Here is a 20,775-nt window from a genome sequence, read left to right as displayed (position 1 = left end):
AGTACTGGCGAAGAAAACGAAGCGAATTTTACCCAGGTCAGTTGGGCCTTGAAGGAGAGGCTTTTTTTAAAAAAAATTTTATTATAAAAAAATGAAAAATATGTATCTTAACTAAATTCTTTCTGGGGAAACTAATCAGAATGTGTCTACCTTCAGATAGGATAGTTTCAGTGACCTGTAGTATTTTAAACTTTAAGAATGGGCAAAAATCAACATTTCGCTCATGTCGTTCCATGTTATTTATCGTCTCCTGCTCCTTACCAGGAACTTGGATGCTTACAACTATGAATCTTGTGGTTGACTGAAAACCGCTTTAGAACACACATTGATCATAGGTCAAGGGCCGGATATAGTTGTGAGGGTCACCACGTGTTTTAAGTATATGTGATAGACACATCGTCTCTGAAGGGAAAACGTCTCTTCGAGTTAACATAGACTACATGTTTCTTTATTGAGAAAGTGATATACATAGACTTATACACACATAATTTGTAACGCAGAAGAATGAACATAAAAGTACACCGAACCACATATTATGCGCATTTCCTAAAATACAGACAGTGTTAAAGAGTGATTTTGTAAACGTCTTCTGTACATAACATTTTCATTAACATAAACACAGCAGTTGAGCTAACTACAATTACCATCTAGTCGTCTACAGGCCTTACATGGGAGCGCACACCATATGTTATCAGAGTAACCAGAAGGACTAAAGGTCAGAACATCCAAAAATGTCCTTTAAATGAAACTAACAAGTATTATCTTACCATATTTTCGAAAGTGACAATTTATTTATTTGACGATGAGGTACATGTATTCCACCTTTGTGCATTCCGGGTACATGTGCAGTTCCGTCATGACCTTCTCGTAAAACTGTCATGACCTAGCTCATCCAACAAAAACAAACTTTTAATTGTAAATTCATTAGCAGATATACTCTATAGGTCAACAACGATTCTAAAAACTTAACAATATGAAGCGACACAACCTTGAAATCATGCATCTGACTGAAATTCAGAACTTTTTCAGAATTCAGAATGCCACAATAACCCATCTTAGAAAGCAATGGCGTCGTTACCAAGGTGATCTTGCATCAAGGTAATGAGTCCTTTGTAATATGGCAATTGATTTGTCAAATTTCAGGGACCTCTTTCGTGGATGCTCGCAGGGAGACTTTTTGTCGCAAATATACGCTATCTCTATGTGTAGCAAGATGACGTCACCTACGGAGAATATCCCTCAAATGACGTCACTTGTGGAGAAAATTCTCCCTGCGAAATTACAAGAAGAGGCTTTCGCTGATCAGATTCCCCATACTGCCTCTCGGTGCATATCTACCGACCGCCATGTACACAATTTCGTCTGAACTTTCTTTTATAAATCCTCCACAAAGGGAAAAGTGTGCGGCTTTCTTCTCTGGTATATACCTGGCAATTAACTCAAATGAAACCAAACTTCTTTGTTTTGAATATTTCTGCCTTGCGGTGGCAGAGACAGCCCAACGGAATGAGTGACATTCACTTCTGGTTATAATTAAGATTTGACAGTCTTCTGATAAAGAAATGATGACATCCGACCAAAGCCCAGGGGTGAGCATAAGGCCCTCATGACGGTGATGGTGGCAGTTTGTGGTCAGCCTGAGTTAGATCAGCTGGGGTTTCTTCTCTGGGATGAGGAGAAGGCCGGCTAAGAAGAGGAAGACTCCGCCCACACAGGCCAGGGCGAACGACCAGCCGAGTTGGTAGGAGGGGTAATGTGTTCCCCAGATGATGATACCGATAGTGATGAAAATACCTGAAAGACAAAACACGGATTTAATTTTGCATGTTTATTTATTTCTTTGATTGATTGGTGTTTTACACCGCATTTAAGAATATTTCCTTCGCACGATGACGGCTAACATTATGGAAGGAGGAAACCGGACAGGGCCGGGAGAACCGCACGTCCATTAGTAGGTTGTTGGCAAGCCTTTCCGTGTAGGACCAAAGGGGAAACAACAATGAGCTGGACTTGAACTCACATGGTCTGAATTGGTCAGAGGCTTCTGACAAAACTAGGCCTTTGTCTGACTTCTCGATAAGAAAATATAAATAAAAAATTTGTATGAAGTATATCTGGACACAGTCCTCTGTTACTTTTCATCTGAGGCACGCATTATTTTTGGTCAGCTTCATAGGCAGCGAAGCCATACAAAGAGATTCAAACACCCGAGGAAACATCCGGACTTTCAGGTCAAGGTCTGTTTATGGGTGGAGGAAACCAAACAGAGCCAAAGTACGTGAAGAAATCTCCTGAATGTAAATGAAGCACTACTGTCTGCATCGAGACGAACATTTTAAACCCATGAGACAGATTGGGCATCGTCAAAAAATATTTGCGTGTATAAAATGGTAATAATAAAGACCTATTAATATGCTTTGTATTGCAGAAAGAGGACAGAACACAACGTCGTGATGTTGTGGATAATGGAATAATAACCATGGATTTGTCGGTGAACAGATTAGTCATATATGCTCGAAAAAGAGTAATCCAATCTCATGACAGTGTGAGGATAATTACGCTCTCACTGAATTCTATCTCGGTATTAAATATAGCAGAAAACGTGTCCACTCCTAAAAAACATGCATTTCAAATTATTCATGTGTAGGGATAGGGAAGCTACATGAATACAGCCTATGAACCAGGTTCGAACTGACTTGCAGTCACAGCAGAGGCAAACATCATCCGCCCTTAGCAAAACATCTACCCTACGACATGTTTAATGGTGTTGAGATACGGCCTGCATCCAATAAACTGGATATGACTATTTTGAATGGCAAAAACTGACTCATCCCCCTAGATGGTTGTTTCCTTGGGCTTTTAATTTCGCTTTATACCCTCCCAGAACAGGAACGTGGCACATAATGGTGACCTGGTGTCAGCTTCTAATGCTTGATTTATGATTACTGACATTCCAACGCTCTCACTGTGTAACCTGGCTAAAATCAACAGAATATTAAATCAAGTATCTCACTCTGAACTTCAGAAGATTCACCTGCGCGTTTTTCTTTTCTTTTCTTTCTTTCCTTTTTTTTTGAACACTATATTTATAGTGCTGTCTGGCGTTCTACCATGTCACGGTATGCTGGCACTTGACCCACCAGTACTTTGCCTCTCATTTTATTTCAGACACCAAGATAAATGTCCAAGATAGCCTATAGATTTTGGTACCAAACGAATCATGATTAAACTCGCGTAGCCGACTACGGAGGCGCTTGGCCTTACACTTGGTGACCGAAGTAGTCAGACCAGTTCCTTAGGAGTAAGACCCTCCTTATACAGATTAAATTTACAGTTGAAACGTCTGTAAGTTTGGGGAGGTGTATGAGACAATAATAGTGCTCATAATGACTCATAATGTCGATAGGAAAACAATACTACTTCTTACCGGCGGCTATGGCAGAGACGAGTGAGTAGAGGACGATGTTTTTGTTCCCTCTGAATTGGTCGACGAACAGGTAGAGGATAACGAGGATGAGAGCAATGACTCCAAGGATCAATCCGATGCATTCCATGGCCTGGGTCGCCTGCCAAAAGGCTGAAAAGCGAAAAAACATGCTTGAGACTAACTTAAATGTAACGTTGTAACTTTCCCTCACAACGGCGACTCAATTTGATTTGGTTTTGATTGTTATTCAGTGCCATACAGTTTTATGAGTGGAGTAAACCACCGACCTTTGGCAAGTAACTGATGAACTCTCCCACATGTGACGAACATGTACAGGTGTACACACAAGAGATTGAAAGGCAAGCACACTAAACGTCTAGACTCGCTCCCCAATGATGGATCAAGCTGAAATAATCATTGTTTACAAAGAAACGTCACGATCATGAATATCCCAAGTTCACGAGGCAATAGGCAACGATCTCATGCTAATATCCAACGATCACGTGCGTTCATTCTACTCCATTTACCTCCCTTTGACAACGGCTAGCTCCGTTATCGATATAAAGTACCAACTGAGAGGACAGGTAAAATAGAGGGCATAGTGCATGCTGGGGGATGGGATGTCAGGAACTGTCAGCTCTCGACAAATGCTTTTACTTTACTCCGGTTGACATTTCCTGTTATCCCATCCCTCAACATGCATTATCTGTATAATACCAGTCATAAAAGATGTCAAAGAAGGCTGTCTGACATAATTGTCTGAACCTGGAGAAATACGTCAAACGTCAAACACATAATTAAAGATTTATTTATTTATTTTATTTGATTGGTGTTTTACGCCGTACTCAAGAATATTTCACTTATACGACGGCGGCCAGCATTATGGTGGGTGGAAACCGGGCAGAGCCCGGGGGAAACCCACGACCATCCACAGGTTGCTGAGAGATCTTCCCACTTACGGCCGGAGAGGAAGCCAGCATGAGCTGGACTTGAACTCACAGCTACCGCATTGGTGCATAATTAAAGACGTACAGCATAGAGAGTATGGCCAGAGCAGCGACAACAGTGTGATAACTGGCAAATGGCCTCTTGTCAATTTACCTGTCAGTGTTTTATTCTAACTGTTCATGTAAATGCATAAATAGCAATTTATACCCCCCCCCCCCTCCACTCTTACCATGGCTTAAGCAAATCGGACACAGGAAGATAAAAATCATTACTTTTTGCCAGGTATACCGCCAGATCTACAGTCGCAGAGGAAACTAAAATTCAATGATACGATCTCATGTTTGAGGGTCTGTCATGACATAACTGTTAGGTGGCCATGTGCTGATGTCCTCTTCAAATAGAGATGTTCTGCTTTTCACCATTCAGTGTGTTTATAGTTTACTTTTATTTGGATTTTTCGCCAGTCAAAAAGTGCAAATATTGTGAATTTTGCCAGTGATATTTGGAGTTTTCGTGTTTCGACATCAAAGTGGTGTCCCGTTGTGCCACTTTGCAGCGATATATATGGTCATTTCCTGATATTTACCATGAAATTTTGGAGGTTTTCTATACAACAATTAAATTAATGAACTGAATTTTGTCATCGGGTGCTACTGGGTGTTGCAAACTGCGTACTGAAAACCCACCAATGTTAAACCCCCTATCTATGGAATAACCCTTGTATAAAAATACAGCTATTTGCAGCTACATAGACATTGCTGCATCGGTATATCCCATCATGGTTGTCATACTTACTCCTAGTGAGATTTTCTTACAAATACACAAATATGAAGTACAGTGGGAATGCTATGTTTTCTTACATGTAGCGTCAAATCGACAACAACATAATGGTGATATAATTGTAACCTGAACTGTAATACGAGGCATAACGACACATATAGAGTATGGGGGTGAGGGATGTGGGGAGCAGGGAGGTGAATGGGGGGGGGGGGGGGCGAGGGCGTATTACTGTGCCTCATGCGAGTACCGATCTCTCACTGCATCAACTCTCTCACCGACAAGGTGTCAGCATAACTGGCTGTATGTGTAACTGCCCGAATCCAATTTCACTCAAGTCTACGCTGATTCTGCGTGAGCAGCAGTCACGCATACGCACGGTACGTGTACACTGCGGTTGACTATTTATGGCGCCTGGGGGGTGAGTGGTATAGGGTGGAATGCGGCCAGGGCGGAGCTGTGTAAACCATGCTTGAACACAATCAGGCTTCGGCAATGCTAGGCCTTATTTTCGGAAAGAAAACAGAAACCTCAACAGCCAAAGGCCTTTATTTCCATAGTTTATCCACTGACATCTAGAACCACAAAGCTGTTGCTTAAGGTTGTCATGCATATAATGGCAAACAGATTTTGTGGATTTTATAATTATAAATCATATGAAATATATTTCATATAATTTATTTGTCGTATGCACATGCTTAAGGAGGTATGGCACATGCACTTGTAGTTAGAAAGGTTAAAATCAGAACATTTTATATTTTGGAAAATATTTCTTTACCCTTACTGGAATGCCGACGAGAATTGAATTCCCGTAGTTTTGGTTGAAGGAATTATGCCGCCGAGAATAGCGATTCCTGTAGTTTTGGTTGAAGGGAATCATGCCGACGAGAATGGGATTCCCGGATTCCCATCGAAGGTATAAAGCCATAGCTAACTATTTTCAGACCAGAGCAGTCATATAAAGAAGAAAATATCTGTACCCAACGTGCCTAACATCTGGTTGTGGAGACCGAAAATAAACAGCAATATTAAACCGAAAAATCATTCACTGGCTTAATTTTACAGATTTAACATATTTCGTATATTTAATATTGAGAACTTTTATCACATGTTTAAAGATGGCTGCTTGGTTTTACTTTATTCTATAAAAGGCGCATGCACTTTTTAAAGGATTCTTAAAAAGTGCGAAGCATTCCACATTGTGATACCTGGTTTGAACTGTTCCTGAGCCACACCGTCATCGTTCAACTGAAATAATTTTGAGTATGCCCATGACATAAATGCAACTCAAATGAACTACACAGATGAATTTCATCGAAATTACGACTAATTACGACTAACTTGCGTTTCCAGACAACAGGAAGAAAAGAAAATCCCACGTGACATTTGGGATACGCGGTAATTTACATTAAGGTGACCTTGTCCTATAGGACAAATTATAAAAAGGGCTGCTGTAAATACTATGGTTACACATGTATTTTAATATGTATTACCATTGTGGTCACAAACAGCGTAGCCTACAATCACTTTGTAGAACATGGCAGGCCCCGCATGGAAAGTTTCCACTGATGCACAACAACAACAACTCCATGGGAAGGCCTATAATGACTTCTGATGAAACACATGTGTGGCCCCTGTTTGTGTTCTCCCGCTTGTACTCATTGATGAAATGTTTTCCCGGGCATACAAACATTTCTGTACTAGATTTTGTGGTGTACACGGCATGGACTGGATACCATGAGGGAGTCGGTTCATCGTTACAAACAGACAGGCAAAAAAAAAATACTATGTTTTCCCCAACATAACAATTCGTGTTCAATGCCAAAATGTTCTATTGGCAAGCCTCATGTGGTGTAAAAGATATTTAGTATACTCTTTTGGCAGGGTACAACGAGCTGGTCTAAAGCATTTGTTTCTTGGATTTGCTAGTTGTTTTACTAATAAAATCACGTTTGCCTTTGCATGTTTGTCTTACACGATGGCAGTCGTTGGGATGAGTGGAAGGAGCCAGAGAGTGCAGGGTAAACCACAGAACTTTGGCATCATACTCACGAACTTCACACGCGTAACGCGTTCACATATGAGCACCATATTTGTTGAAGACAAGTGGTCTTCGAGGAACATTAAGAGTATTATGCATTGTTATACACTGAGTGTCAATATGAGTGAAACTCAAAACTGGACGATGGGCCATACCTACATCGCAATTATTAGTAAAGAAACACACAGTTTATAGAATAATTGGAAAGTTGAGTAACGAAACACTCGTAACAGAGTGTAACAGGTGTAAAAAAATGTATGTATAGTGTAATTATTTAACGTTTTACGGCCATATACCTAGTTTTCAACCATACAGTATATAAGAAATCTGAATTAATTTTTATCTGAAGAACATGGTATCTGATGTTGATAATTAGGTAGTTAAGTTATGAATGTCACATCGAACAGTGGGACTGGGAAATGACCACACCTATACATATATGCGCAAATACAATGACCACAACATCACGACGTCTTCGTGATAAAGCTGCAGCAGACTGTATAGCGTGAGTTTCTGTCCAAAATGTTAAAGGTTAAATACCGTTAACATGCTATTCCCCTAGCTAATGCGCTTTCCATGCAAAAGATTTTGTAACCTACTGTATTTTTGTATTACTTGTACATCTACAGTTACAAAAAAAGCATTGACTTTTGAGAAAATACTAAGCTGACTTCCACCGGATTTTTCTATGGAGCTATCCACAGTAAATATTTCCTTTTTGTGAATCTATAAGCGTCAAGTCCAACATTTGTTTACCACTATGTGCAGTGGCATTTCAAATCGATAATAACAACATATTAGCAGACCAGTTTCCAGAGGAATATGTAAGAAATAATACATACAAATAGCAAGCTGGTGATATATACGAGAGAAGAGGTCATCTGTTTTCAATGGCTCATGGGAGTCGTAATTCCAGGTATGACATCCAATTCACATTTCAAACTCGAAGTCCCTAGATAATTTCCAATTCGTTTGCAAATATAAGCATCTCAGAAGCGCTTTGATTCAAAGTGTTAATAAAACCAACATGTTGACATGAATGCTTGTAAATCCACTATATCTCAGGGATAAGCTGAACCAGATGCAACCATATATTACACAGAACATCAGAGATACAGAACATCAGAGATACAGAACATCTGAATCATAGATTTTCCCAACCAAAGATGTCGAGGGATACCCTCAGCACTCCTTTTTCTGATAACACTCTTTTTTGTGCACAAGTCAGATTCCATCAATTGATTTTCGACATGAAAGTCCAAATATATTTATTTATCTTATTGTCATTTCACGCCAAAAGTCATTAATGTCAAAATATATAAAATTGCATAGACAGTTTAAAACGTATCCTGTGGCTCGAGGAATTCAACTTTATAAACCTTTGTAGACACAAACGTGTCGTCTTAGTTATAGTGTGAAATTAAGCATTTGTTACACTGTTTGGAACAGTCAGTTGATCAAACGGCATCCCAATGGTTAGGGGTATATTCCTGAATCCTCGATACACTTAAAACAATCTGTTAACTTTTACGGGAAGTCTGCTGTCTGAGTAATGCTACTGAATGTATCCTGTTATTATAACATAATGGCGTGTCATATTCAACATAATATTCGGTTAGGCTATTATAATCTTTATGTTAAAACGATCGAATATATGTACTATATTTCACAGACTATAAATTAAATTATTATAATTAAATAGACTATAAATTAAATTAAAATAATTTAAAATAAATTATTTTTTTAGAAATGATAATACTTTATAACTAGTGTTAACTACGGCTACAGCATACTCATTATTTCTTTATACCGCTGCATTTCACTCAAAGCTAATTATCTCGCGGAGGACGCTGTGCTATATGGATGTATAATAATTTATTTCAACCATAAAGGGCATCGAGAATCGCTAAACTATGACATTATGTGATAAATATTTTTACTGTATGCCCATCTAGCTATGTTGGACCACATGTGCCTAGTTAGCCTAAAATAACTAATAATAAAAACCATTCACCTGACTCTGATGTCGATTTTATTATTACATATGGACCAGTTAATTACATTTATTGAAATGGCCACATCACGTGATTGACTCCACTATTACAATAACGCTCAAATTATGTTTTTTTTTTCTCACAGAGTAGTAAAAGGTAGTACTACTAATGGTAGTATATGTAACACTATAAAGCATACCCGCATCGTCGAGCATTTAAGCCTTCGGCATGTACCCTACATCCGTTAATTAATGTCAGTGTTTACGCCTTTTGATTCAGCAAGCTATAAGAGAAACACAAATCTTTCAACTCTGAACGGAAGCTTCTTTTGAGAACAACATGTACTATTTGTTTATTTTAGCATCCCAATATAAAGCAGTAAACTAAAGTATAAAGTTATTAGTTTAACCGTTTTAATCTACACCAAATATCTCTTAATTCTAACAGAGTGCCTGTTGTCTGAGTGATGCTAGAATGTGTTCTGCTATTATATATCATGTATAACACAATATTCTGTCATATTCAACATAATATCCTGTTAAAATTTCTGTTAAAATTAACAGATTGAGTGTATGTGTGTCCTATATTTTTCAGAATTCTTCTGTACAATGGATTACATCGGGAACAGTAATATGTCAGCCAAATGGTCACATGGTCATATCTCAACAAAAATGAACGCGCTAAAAATAATCTGAATTTCCATTTAATACACGAAAACACAATGCAACAAAGGCAGAAAAGTTTTCAAAAAATATCTCCCTTTCTTTCCTACCAATTACACACCTGTCTGAAATCTTTGACTGGCAACACTATACGGTCATTGTGGACTTCATTTTAAATGTTTTCCGACCTAATTTATTTTTTGCGTGTGTGCTTCTTTAAACATATATGGAAGACGTGGAAGGTGCCTTGGTTAAAATTTACTTTGGGGTGGAAAATATATATTAATTGTTTATGTATTACCGAAATAAAAGTGCGCCATATCGGGATACACAGGTCAGAGAAGCTTGACTACACAGTCAGTATTATAAACACATATAAATCTGCACTGGGGTGGGATCTTTTTACTTTAGATTTTAACGAAGTATGGACCTAATTTTAAGGCCTTCTAAATTTATTTGATTACTAGTGTAACACCAGATTTTCAAATGATTGTATGCAGGCTAGATCGTTCACCCTTTTGAATGGGAAATGGTTTATGAACTCTACTTTTACCAATTCATTATTTTCACCACCTACATGTGCATATTATAGGAGATAACAGTTAGCTTGATTGCTTTTGCAGAAGCACTGACTAAAAGCAAATATTGAAGGACCGGGAAATTGCGTGCTCATGATCGTATATTCTGTGCAAAGTGTTTTTTGAATTTTCCTTCGGAAACATTTAACATTTTGTTGAAAATGCCACGTCTCCTTTTGTGTTGACTGTACACAGGGGGATTTCTGTGAGTTACAAGCGCCACTGTCATCCGCATGACAAAAGCTGTGTCGTATATGTAAAGATACAATCTCATGAGAAATCCGCAACGTGGGTACACCTGCTCTCCTGCAAGTCCTAGGAGTTCTGAAATTTGGGCCTATATAAAAGTATACGTATAGCTTTGCAACTATGACACAAACATGTTAGTAAACAGTTTAGCAACTTAGGAAGAACCACACTTAGTTGCCACTATACCCGTCCGACTAGAGCAACGTATGGGTTAAAGTTCACTTATGGCATATGGGTCGAATGTTAATACATAATATGCTGCGCCATATGCTTAAAATCGATTATAAAATCTATCATGGTATATTTTCAGTATCCTTAATGAAGTCAAGCGCTATATGCGGCTGTAAATGCCCTATGGGTGTGGTAAAAGAAGTTGTGCACTTACACATATAGGCAGCGAAACCCCAGAGCCCAAGATGAACGTATATTCCACGGTGTCCGTATGCTTTAACCCAGAAGTCTGTCGAAAATCCGATAATAAACAGTAACAACCCAATACACATTGCTATGAAAGCAATCTTTGTCAGGGTGGTAGCTGATTGGAACGACATATTGACAGCTACAGCAAATACTGAACAATTCTCCCCCAAATTCTGAAACTCTCCCCCAAGCTTGTCTCCAGCCCTACACTCCACAGCCCGGTTTAACGCTGATGCAGGATGTATACCCCAGAACAAACCCGTTAACCTCACGGCCTTGGTAAGCCGGCTTCAAGTTTGGAAGAACTTTCCGAAGTTGGGATTTCAACCAATGAATATCCTGCTTGTGAACTTGCCCACCAATCGGCTTAGTGGGGCCCCTGAGAAATTATGTTAATTAGAGCTGTGGAAAAGTAGCTGATGGGAAAAGTGTGTGTAATGAGTAAGGATGCAGGTCTGCAACACGGTATCAAGTGACACAGATGCTGCCGTACAAACCAACGCCTGTTTCTGAGCCGGTAAATGTGGAGGCCTCACCAGCAGATGGCGTCTTACTGCCACTGGTATGCACAAGAAGTAACTTTGCCCGGGCTGGGGTAAAAGAGAGGGATTGGGGAGAGGTCATCATGGTTGAGGGATATGAGTGGGCCACAGGGGTCATCTATAGCCGTTAGACTTCTTAACTGTGTTTCAACTTTATTCACGTCTGTGGCGTACAGTATAAGAATTCTCTTCGCAAATCCGCATGCTATTTCATTTGTACATGAATGAAATTCACTTCTTATTTGCTACCTTCCTGTGAGAAATAATTTGACATTTTATTAAAATGAGAACTCGTTCACAGGAGTTGAAAATAACGTTCATCCCTGATTTCCTTGAATCATTATACAACGGATGTTTACCAGCCAATAAAACGAAAACCAACGTCTCTTATGCAAAGAGTGACGATCTTAATTTGAACGTTTCGGCGAATTCAACAAATGTTCCATGTTACATGTAGGCGGAAATATCAATGGACAAGTGATATTCGTTTGGCCGGTTTTGTACAAACGGAAGTGTTTCCGAAAATTCCTGTTACAGTTAGTACATGCATGTATTCTTGGGCCTTTATGTCGTACTTATTTTTTTCAATCATATGACGACGAGAAGTCATTGTCGGTGTGTGTATATGCTGTGTCATCTTGTAGCACGGCGAGTTCGCCCAGTTACATTATGTGTTATTTGACACCGAGCCAACCTGTCCTGTTTCCGTGCTCTAAAATCACAGTACTGAGCGCCAAACAAAACCCATGTCATTGATCCCAGCTAAGTCTCCCGACTACGAGAACTGGAGGCGCTCTGTAGATGATGTAGTATATATGATGCTATACTTGATCCTTTTTATTGTTACATAAAAAGTGAGAGCGAAAGTTGTTCGACGAGAGCTGCTGAGCTTTCGATACAAATCGGACGGCATTAGGGAAAGAACATAGCCATAGCTGAATATAGACAAAATAGAATAGTAATAAGCCATAGGCAACCGAAACTATGCAATGTCATCACTTAATTCCGTTTTATCTCCTGCTCTAAATAAATGCACCTGTTTATACTGGTTAAATGCCTAAGGTCATGTGCCAGAGGAAAACATCAACAGACGACCATATATATATACATATATATATATATATATATATATATATATATATATATATATATATATATATATATATATATATATATATATATATATATATATATATATATATATATATATATATATATACGGATGGAGGGATTTTGCAACACGCGATACGCCAAAGTGTCTCCGAAAATTTGTCACACTCAGCTACTAGTAGGCCTATGTAACTTAACTGTAAAGTGAATCCAAATTAGAGTTGTTCTGTGAAAGATGCAGTGAGGAGATCGATTTTAAAATATACAAAACAAGCTGAAGTGTCTGTGAAAATTTCAGTCACAGTCAGGTATACAATTTAATTGTATTGAGAGGTGAATCCAAAAGTTGTTCGGTGAAAGTTGCACTATAAGCAGACCGGTTTTACTATATACAAACAAGCCGAAGTGCTTCCGAAAATTAGTTGCTGAAACTTGCGCTACTATTTATTTGTGTACAAATGCTCGGAAATTTCATCTAGGCCATCAGCGAAAACCAGTTTTTCACCATAATAACAAGCAAACATGAAATTTTGAGAACAGGTTTTTACCTACGCTTTACTTATGTATAAATATTTAGAAAATGAGGGCGGTGTAATCAATCATACGCTTTTATAAACTCTATATATGCTCTATATAAACATTAAAGCCAAGTGCTAACTATATAACGAGTTAAACTGGTATCGTGACATAAACTGTTAGATTTACACGTAAAGCATAGCACTATCCACTTACAAGGAAATAATCAGGTCCGTAGGACGGTAGAGGTAGGAAGCATAAATCCTGCTTATAATTTCATGATAAAATATTTAAAAAAAAACACTCAGACGGTCTAGCAACCATAGCACATTGCATGACGTGTGCCCTTGTGCCGCCAAAGTACAATATACGATATGGTGACATATATCAAAGACGGCGTGATCATATGGACTAGGGCCACAGAAATAAAATGTACCATACATAAGATAACAAGGTAACCTAAACGGAAGATCACTTGATCATGTGGACTGGAGCCACAGAAATGAAATATGCCATAAGATATGATAATTATAGGGAAGATTGCTTAGTGTGACGTGACATACATAATAAAATTACCACAAAAGGTGAAAGGTAAATGGGATTGTATGATCCTAAGGATTGGTGCCACGGAAATACCATGTGTGATGCGGTTACATTTTTGCAATACAATGCACGGTAAGGAGACATGAGCGAAGTACAGTGCGTGATAAGGTAACATATACGGAAGAGAGCGCGTTCATAAGGACTGGTGCCACGGAAATAGAATGTATAAAGTTTTAGCGAATTTTTAGGTCTTATTTGAAAGACAAAAGTAATGGTAAGTAAGACATAATTATTTGAAAACATACCTGGTGGATATGCAACCCAAAGTCCATGGTAATAGTAATAAAAGGCGATGTGTTTTGAATACCAGTAATCTGTTGCGAATCCAATAATGAAAATAATCAAGCCTACACAGAGCATGATAAAAGCTGCCTTAGTGGTGTTAATGGCCGTCGCAAAGCCCGCCATGTTGTTACCGTCAACTCTCTAGCCAAACAAACTATTTAAAGTGATAAACAACTGGCTTCTATTGTATTTAACAAACGCTGGGATCAGAATGATTAGTTGAACTTTTATAAATCTTTATTCAGGATCCACGTAAACACGATAAACAGGTTTGACCTTACAACAGGGCGATACGAACACTTGATGAAATCGTTTGTCTTAGCGCAGTATGTGTTTTTTTTATCATTTTGTGATGACAAATTGTTGAAACATTGTGTCGTTCTTAAGCCGGGCGTAGATTGGCCTTGCGACTAGGAGCAACTGGGTTTTTGGCAACCGGAAGCAACTGGGAGCATACGGTCAGACGCTGGTTTTGGTCGATCCACGCGTGCTTCCTTTTATTACTATTACAATGGACTCTGGGTTGCATATCCACCAACACCAACAACTGCTGACTCAGCTCTGTGTTGAACATGGTCTACTTTTCTGAGACTCGAAGTACCCAGCTGTACTAAGTTCCGTCAATCTGCGCATGCTTCAGTCCACTTGGTCACAGTTGCTCCCAGTGATGCTCGAGTTGCACGGCGAAAATGGCGACCACCGAGTGGACCGATGAGGTGGAAAATAATCTCAGTGACGTTTAGAGGCTTAGCCCGTGCTTGTACGGCACTTCTTGCAAGGCACAAACATATGGTGTACATGGGGAGTGTAGAAAAGTTGGAATAAATGGACACGAGAATTTCCAAAGAAAAGACAACTTAAACGTATATTATATTATATCAATTACATCCACGCGTGGTGTACAAGGGCCCCCGCCCAGTCACATTTGCTTCCAGTCGTAGTCGACGTAGGCGCACCAAAACTGAGTCTGATCAGACTCCACTATTTGCTCACGATCGTAAGGTTTTGTTAGACTTTTCGACATAGGCGCTACGCCATTGTCGACTGCGTCCGGTTGTACCCAGTTGCTTACGATTGCAAGTCGATCTAAGCCCTGCTCTATACGCGCGTAACCTATTAGATATCCACGCGTTCTCAACGTTAAAATATATTGTTACTGTGGTGATATGGCCAGTCTGTATTGCGCCACAAGAAAGACATGTATGTGTGTATTAGGTCATTAGGGTCATAACAGGCATAACAAAGAGAGAATGAATACTACTATCTGCTGTCATAGTCGCACGACTGCGACTTGAACAGCAGTAACTATGGTCATAAACTGTATCTACGCCACCTCAATAGGAAGTTGGCTTTTCCGTGCACTGGAGGGAAAAGTGGAGGGGGGGGGGGAGGGGTTTGAGATTCACCTGAGTATTTGTTAAAACTGTGTAGGCCTGTTGTTATAAATGAACTCAGATGGACAGGTTTAAATTCTGCAAAGAACGAAGGGAGGTCAAAATTTAGATTTATGGTTTTCTGTCTGTCATTTATGGCAAGTCATGTTTATTTTTTCCTCTTGAACTAAAACCTTGTCAAGGTGAGAGGCCCAGAAAAGTAATCTAGGTCTTTGTGCAACAGTGAGCTGCGCACGCCACTCGTACATTGTTTTTGCGCGCATCGCTAATCCTTGCAGAGGTACAAACTGACAGAGCGTGTTTCGCTCCGCCGGTATGAAGTACATGTCTATAAATACTCTCAAAGCAGACTTCAAGTAATAGAATATATCTACCCTATATTCTCACGGAGGAAAACGTACGGATTAGGATAATATACATGGAAGGTTGACCTGCCTATCTGGTTTGGCTACGAACATTTCCCACTTGATGAGGAACACTTACTACTTAAACAAGTCGGTCATAAGTTGTGTAAAAACAGGTACATTGTTACCTATTGTTACACTGCGCAGTGAACTAAATCTTTGCTTCGCGCGCATGCACAACTAAACAGAAGTTGTGACGGTTTATAAAAATAAAACGCTGGTTTGACCGACTTATTCTCGACATGTGAATGAAACAATTCTTTTGGATTCGCATACGGCGAAATTATTTTCTTTCTGTAAAAATTTGCTCAAATTAGAAAGATGATGGAGACTATTAGAGCTTGAAAGAATTAAGATCCCTCATTATAAGCCAAATCCTCTACTGTCATCAAGACAGGAGACCTCGGTAGATCATTCTCTAATGTTAGAAGGTACCCAAGGTTTTTGTGCTGGAACTGTAATAATTTTTGGATCAGGTAAGAACTGATTGCACCTTGATATAGTTGCCTGTGTCGCCCGCTTCTTATAATTAAGTATTTAAAATATTTAAGTGGGTATGGCTAACCGAGTAAAGATTTTGTTCACCAATGCTTACCATTTGTAACTACCGAAACAGCATTAACTATTATCAACGTAGTTAGGCTTACTGTATGCAACAAACAGAAATGTATGAACTGATCACTGATTACGCTTCACCTACTGATACAGTTAATGCTGTGTACCGCTACATTTTCTCAGGAGGAGCAGTGGGTGGGGGTGTTGGGAGCATCATGAGTATTGAACCGTATTTCTTTTGCCGATAACGAAGAATTTTACGGTATCGGTTACAAACGATGCTGTACAATACTAAAACATCTCAATCGATAACATCTCAGACGATACTGTAATGTATCGCTCAACCAATACTGTAGTATCTCACAATCGATACAGAGGGATCTCTACACATCTCAACCGAGAATCTATAGTAACCCTCAACCGATAGTGTACAGTATCTAACAATCGATACAGAGGGATCTCTACAGATCTCAACCGAGAATCTATAGTAACCCTCAACCGATAGTATACAGTGTCTCACAATCGATACAGTGGGATCTCTACAGATCTCAACCCAGACTCTGTAGTAACCCTCAACCGATAATGCACAGTGTCTCACAATCGATACAGTGGGATCTCTACAGATCTCAACCGAGAATCTATAGTTAGCCTCAACCGATAATGTACAGTGTCTCACAATCGATACAGAGGGATCTCTACAGATCTCAACCCAGACTCTGTAGTAACCCTCAACAGCTAATGTGCAGTGTCTCACAATCGATACAGTGGGATATCTACTGATCTCAACCGAGAATCTATAGTAACCCTCAACCGAAGGTGTACAGTGTCTCACAGTCGATACAGTGGGATCTCTACAGATCTCAACCCAGACTCTGTAGTAACCCTCAACAGATAATGTGCAGTGTCTCACAGTCGATACAGTGGGATCTCTACAGATCTCAACCGAGAATCTATGGTAACCCTCAACCGAAAGTGTACAGTGTCTCACAGTCGATACACTGGGATCTCCACAGATCTCAACTGAGAATCTATAGTAACCCTCAACCGATAGTGTACAGTGTCTCACAATCGATACAGTGGGATCTCTACAAATCTCAACTGAGAATCTATAGTAACCCTCAACCGATAGTGTACAGTATCTCACAATCGATACAGTGGGATCTCTACAGATCTCAACCCAGACTCTGTAGTAACCCTCAACCGATAATGTACAGTGTCTAACAATCGATACAGTGGGATCTCTACAGATCTCAACCCAGACTCTGTAGTAACCCTCAACAGATAATGTGCAGTGTCTCACAATCGATACAGTGGGATCTCTACTGATCTCAACCGAGAATCTATAGTAACCCTCAACCGAAAGTGTACAGTGTCTCACAGTCGATACACTGGGATCTCTACAGATCTCAACCCAGACTCTGTAGTAACCCTCAACAGATAATGTGCAGTGTCTCACAGTCGATACACTGGGATCTCTACAGACCTCAACCGAGAATCTATAGTAACCCTCAACCGAAAGCGTACAGTGTTTCACAGTCGATACACTGGGATCTCTACAGATATCAACTGAGAATCTATAGTAACCCTCAACCGATAGTGTACAGTATCTCATAATCGATACAGTGGGATCTCTACAGACCTCAACCGAGAATCTATAGTAACCCTCAACCGAAAGTGTACAGTGTTTCACAGTCGATACACTGGGATCTCTACAGATCTCAACTGAGAATCTATAGTAACCCTCAACCGATAGTGTACAGTATCTCACAATCGATACAGTGGGATCTCTACAGATCTCAACCGAGAATCTATAGTAACCCTCAACCGATAGTGTACAGTGTTTCACAATCGGTACAGTGGGATCTCTACAGATCTCAACCGAGAATTTATAGTAACCCTCAACCGATAGCGTACAGTGTCTCACAATCGATACAGTGAGATCTCTACAGATCTCAACCGAGAATTTATAGTAACCGTCAACCGAAAGTGTACAATGTCTCACAATTGATACAGTGGGATCTCTACAGATTTCAAACGAGACTTATGGTAACCCTCAACCGATAATGTACAGTATCTCACAATCGATATAGTGTAATCTCTCCGCCGAGACTGCAATGTATATAGCGTTAATGAACCGATGCTGTATTAGTCGTGGTACATGCTTAGAATGGACTTTTGACTTCGGAAACTTTGGCAAAAGCGGGCCTACAGCAAAAGTAACACTTTGTATTCTATTGCCTTTTCATACATATGTAGCTGCCATCCTGACTGGCATACGCCTTGTTGGTGTGCATGTATTACAGAGACTTGCGCTTCTATGTTTGGTATAGGCCCAATATCTGTTCAACGTGCATAAGAAACTGTCCCAGGAAAATGTTGAAATATGCGCTTGGCAGTTTTAGGGAATTGTTTCCAGTATCAAGGTGTCATTTTTTCTCAGACATTTGAAACGTAAGTTCTTTGAGGGCTGGCTGGCTCTTTTAGTAAGATTTTGTACCGCATCAATGTGTGGAGGCCAAGGAATTTGGTACAGGTCTACACCTTAGCCGATCGTCTACCAGCCTCGTTTTCACCGGTACAATCCCGTCTATTTGGGATGCACTTATATATAGACTAGGCAAAACACTAACGTACTTATTTTTAGAGAAGACATAGTGACTGAGAATCGAGAGTTATAACTGCACTGTGTGGCGTGTGAAAAAAACGTTTGTCGAAGTGTCTGTACCGGTACTGGATTAACTCCCTTTAATAAAATATTGCGTATGATTTCTTAGCAGAAGAACCTTTTAAAACTAACAGATAGGAAAGTCTTTCAAATATTAACGAATGAATCCCACTAATGAAGGCATTAAACGTTATTCGATATTAATACCTGGAATAGTTGCCTAATAAGCAAGTTACCGTCTGCTCTTCAGGTAAATTTTGAAAAAAGGCTTATATATAGATGTATAAATATGCCATTGATATCGGAGTTTGTCTTAGCGGGGTATATGGTGTGATTGGCACGATGCTGCCCAGATACCCTCACAGACGGGAATGTGGTCTGGTCGAGTAGGGGATCGGGAAGAAGGGTGTGATCGGGTGTCTTAACACAAATACACATTCTACTTACACAGGTAGTATCCTCCCCTCCAGAGCCCGAAATGAGGGTTACCAAGGTGTATGAGATAGCGGTATGATTCATGGTACCAATAGTTCGTCGATACTCCAATAAGTAAGATCAAGTCCGCCACAGAGATTGTGACTAAAGCCACCTTGGTGAGAAGGTGGGCATCCTTGAAGTCCACTACTACCTCCATGACTACCTGAACGGAAGGATGGAGAAGCCGTATGGTACACACACAAGCTTTTACGCTATATCCCACAAACCGGTGGTTGTTATTTTCTTCACGCTACTTATATATAGCCCCCCTCCTGCCACATTTTGGCATATAGCTGCTCACTAACCTAGATCGTGTATGTAATGTCTTCACGTGTAAATGCCACGAAGGCACAAAGCGCCCTCAGTAAAAGCACTACAGCTGTCCATGTCTGTTTTGATCTCAACACATAGCGTACACAGTGATCCACCTCATGGAACTGTATACGAATTGAATTTTCCTCCCAGTGACATTCTACATAGAAAAGTAACGCGACTTTCTTTGAATTATGAGACAAGCCTTTTGATTCACACAGGTTTCTTTGTGGTGGTCGTTGGAGGCGCTTGCCTCTAGTGCGCATGATTCGTGGCCGTGGTCATTTTACATTCCCCCGCTTTCACTGTTTGTGTAGCCTTGGTGACAATAAACGGTGGACGACACTTGTGGCACAGTTTGCGCATTCAAGGAAGACCACTTATCTTCCAGTAACTATTGGAATATAACTATGTATATATATGAAAGTACATATATATCAAATATCAATACATTTCTATGTGTAGTCTATGTGTCAAATTCATTCTCAGATGATCTAAACTTTGTAGTGTATACATGACTGTGTATTTAAGAAATACTAGCTTTTCATAAAGCGGTATTTGGAAATAACGTGAATGAATAAAATGTAACTGTTGCCTGCATATCAGAAATTTCATTAATATTACGTTAGAAAACTGAACACTTTATAACTGCATGTACATATACTAGTATACTGTTTTCCACTCTAGCCGATTTCTTTCATCATGGTCTGGTTCTCGTGCCCACTTCAGAGACACTAACATATCGTCTCCAGCTGTTTTTTTTTTTGTTTCTCTGTCAGAGCCTCACACGTAAGTCCTTCGTCTTGTTCTTTTCAC

The 20,775-nt window shown here is 39.7% G+C and overlaps 1 protein-coding gene across 2 annotated transcripts; it reads right to left on the bottom strand.

Annotated features, from left to right (window-relative positions):
- Positions 1-432: 432 nt before the first annotated feature.
- Positions 433-19,873, bottom strand: LOC135468702 (uncharacterized). Of its 2 annotated transcripts, none has more exons than XM_064747096.1 (3): positions 19,618-19,873; positions 3,428-3,577; positions 433-1,794 (listed from the first exon to the last, which is right to left on the bottom strand). In XM_064747096.1, the coding sequence occupies exons 1-3, from the start codon at positions 19,802-19,804 to the stop codon at positions 1,643-1,645; spliced, it is 489 nt and encodes a 162-aa protein (XP_064603166.1). In that variant the 5' UTR covers positions 19,805-19,873; the 3' UTR covers positions 433-1,642. The 2 variants fall into 2 exon arrangements, with proteins under 2 accessions (XP_064603166.1, XP_064603167.1); XM_064747097.1 differs by lacking the exon at positions 19,618-19,873 and adding an exon at positions 11,062-11,303.
- Between the last annotated feature and the right edge of the window lie 902 nt (positions 19,874-20,775).

Source organism: Liolophura sinensis, chromosome 6 (genome assembly GCF_032854445.1).
Source record: "Liolophura sinensis isolate JHLJ2023 chromosome 6, CUHK_Ljap_v2, whole genome shotgun sequence".
Lineage (NCBI taxonomy): Eukaryota > Metazoa > Mollusca > Polyplacophora > Chitonida > Chitonidae > Liolophura > Liolophura sinensis.
The sequence above is the reverse complement of the archived record's forward strand: the minus strand, read 5'-3'. Positions and strand labels throughout refer to the sequence as shown.

Excerpts from the sequence above, each read along its gene's own strand:
- LOC135468702 (XM_064747096.1), bottom strand. The coding sequence starts at position 19,804 with ATGGAGGTAGTAGTGGACTTCAAGGATGCCCACCTTCTCACCAAGGTG. Across the intron at positions 3,578-19,617 it reads GAGGGGAGGATACTACCTGT|CCTTTTGGCAGGCGACCCAG; the intron begins GTAAGTAGAATG and ends TTCGCTTTTCAG. Across the intron at positions 1,795-3,427 it reads CGTCTCTGCCATAGCCGCCG|GTATTTTCATCACTATCGGT; the intron begins GTAAGAAGTAGT and ends TTTGTCTTTCAG.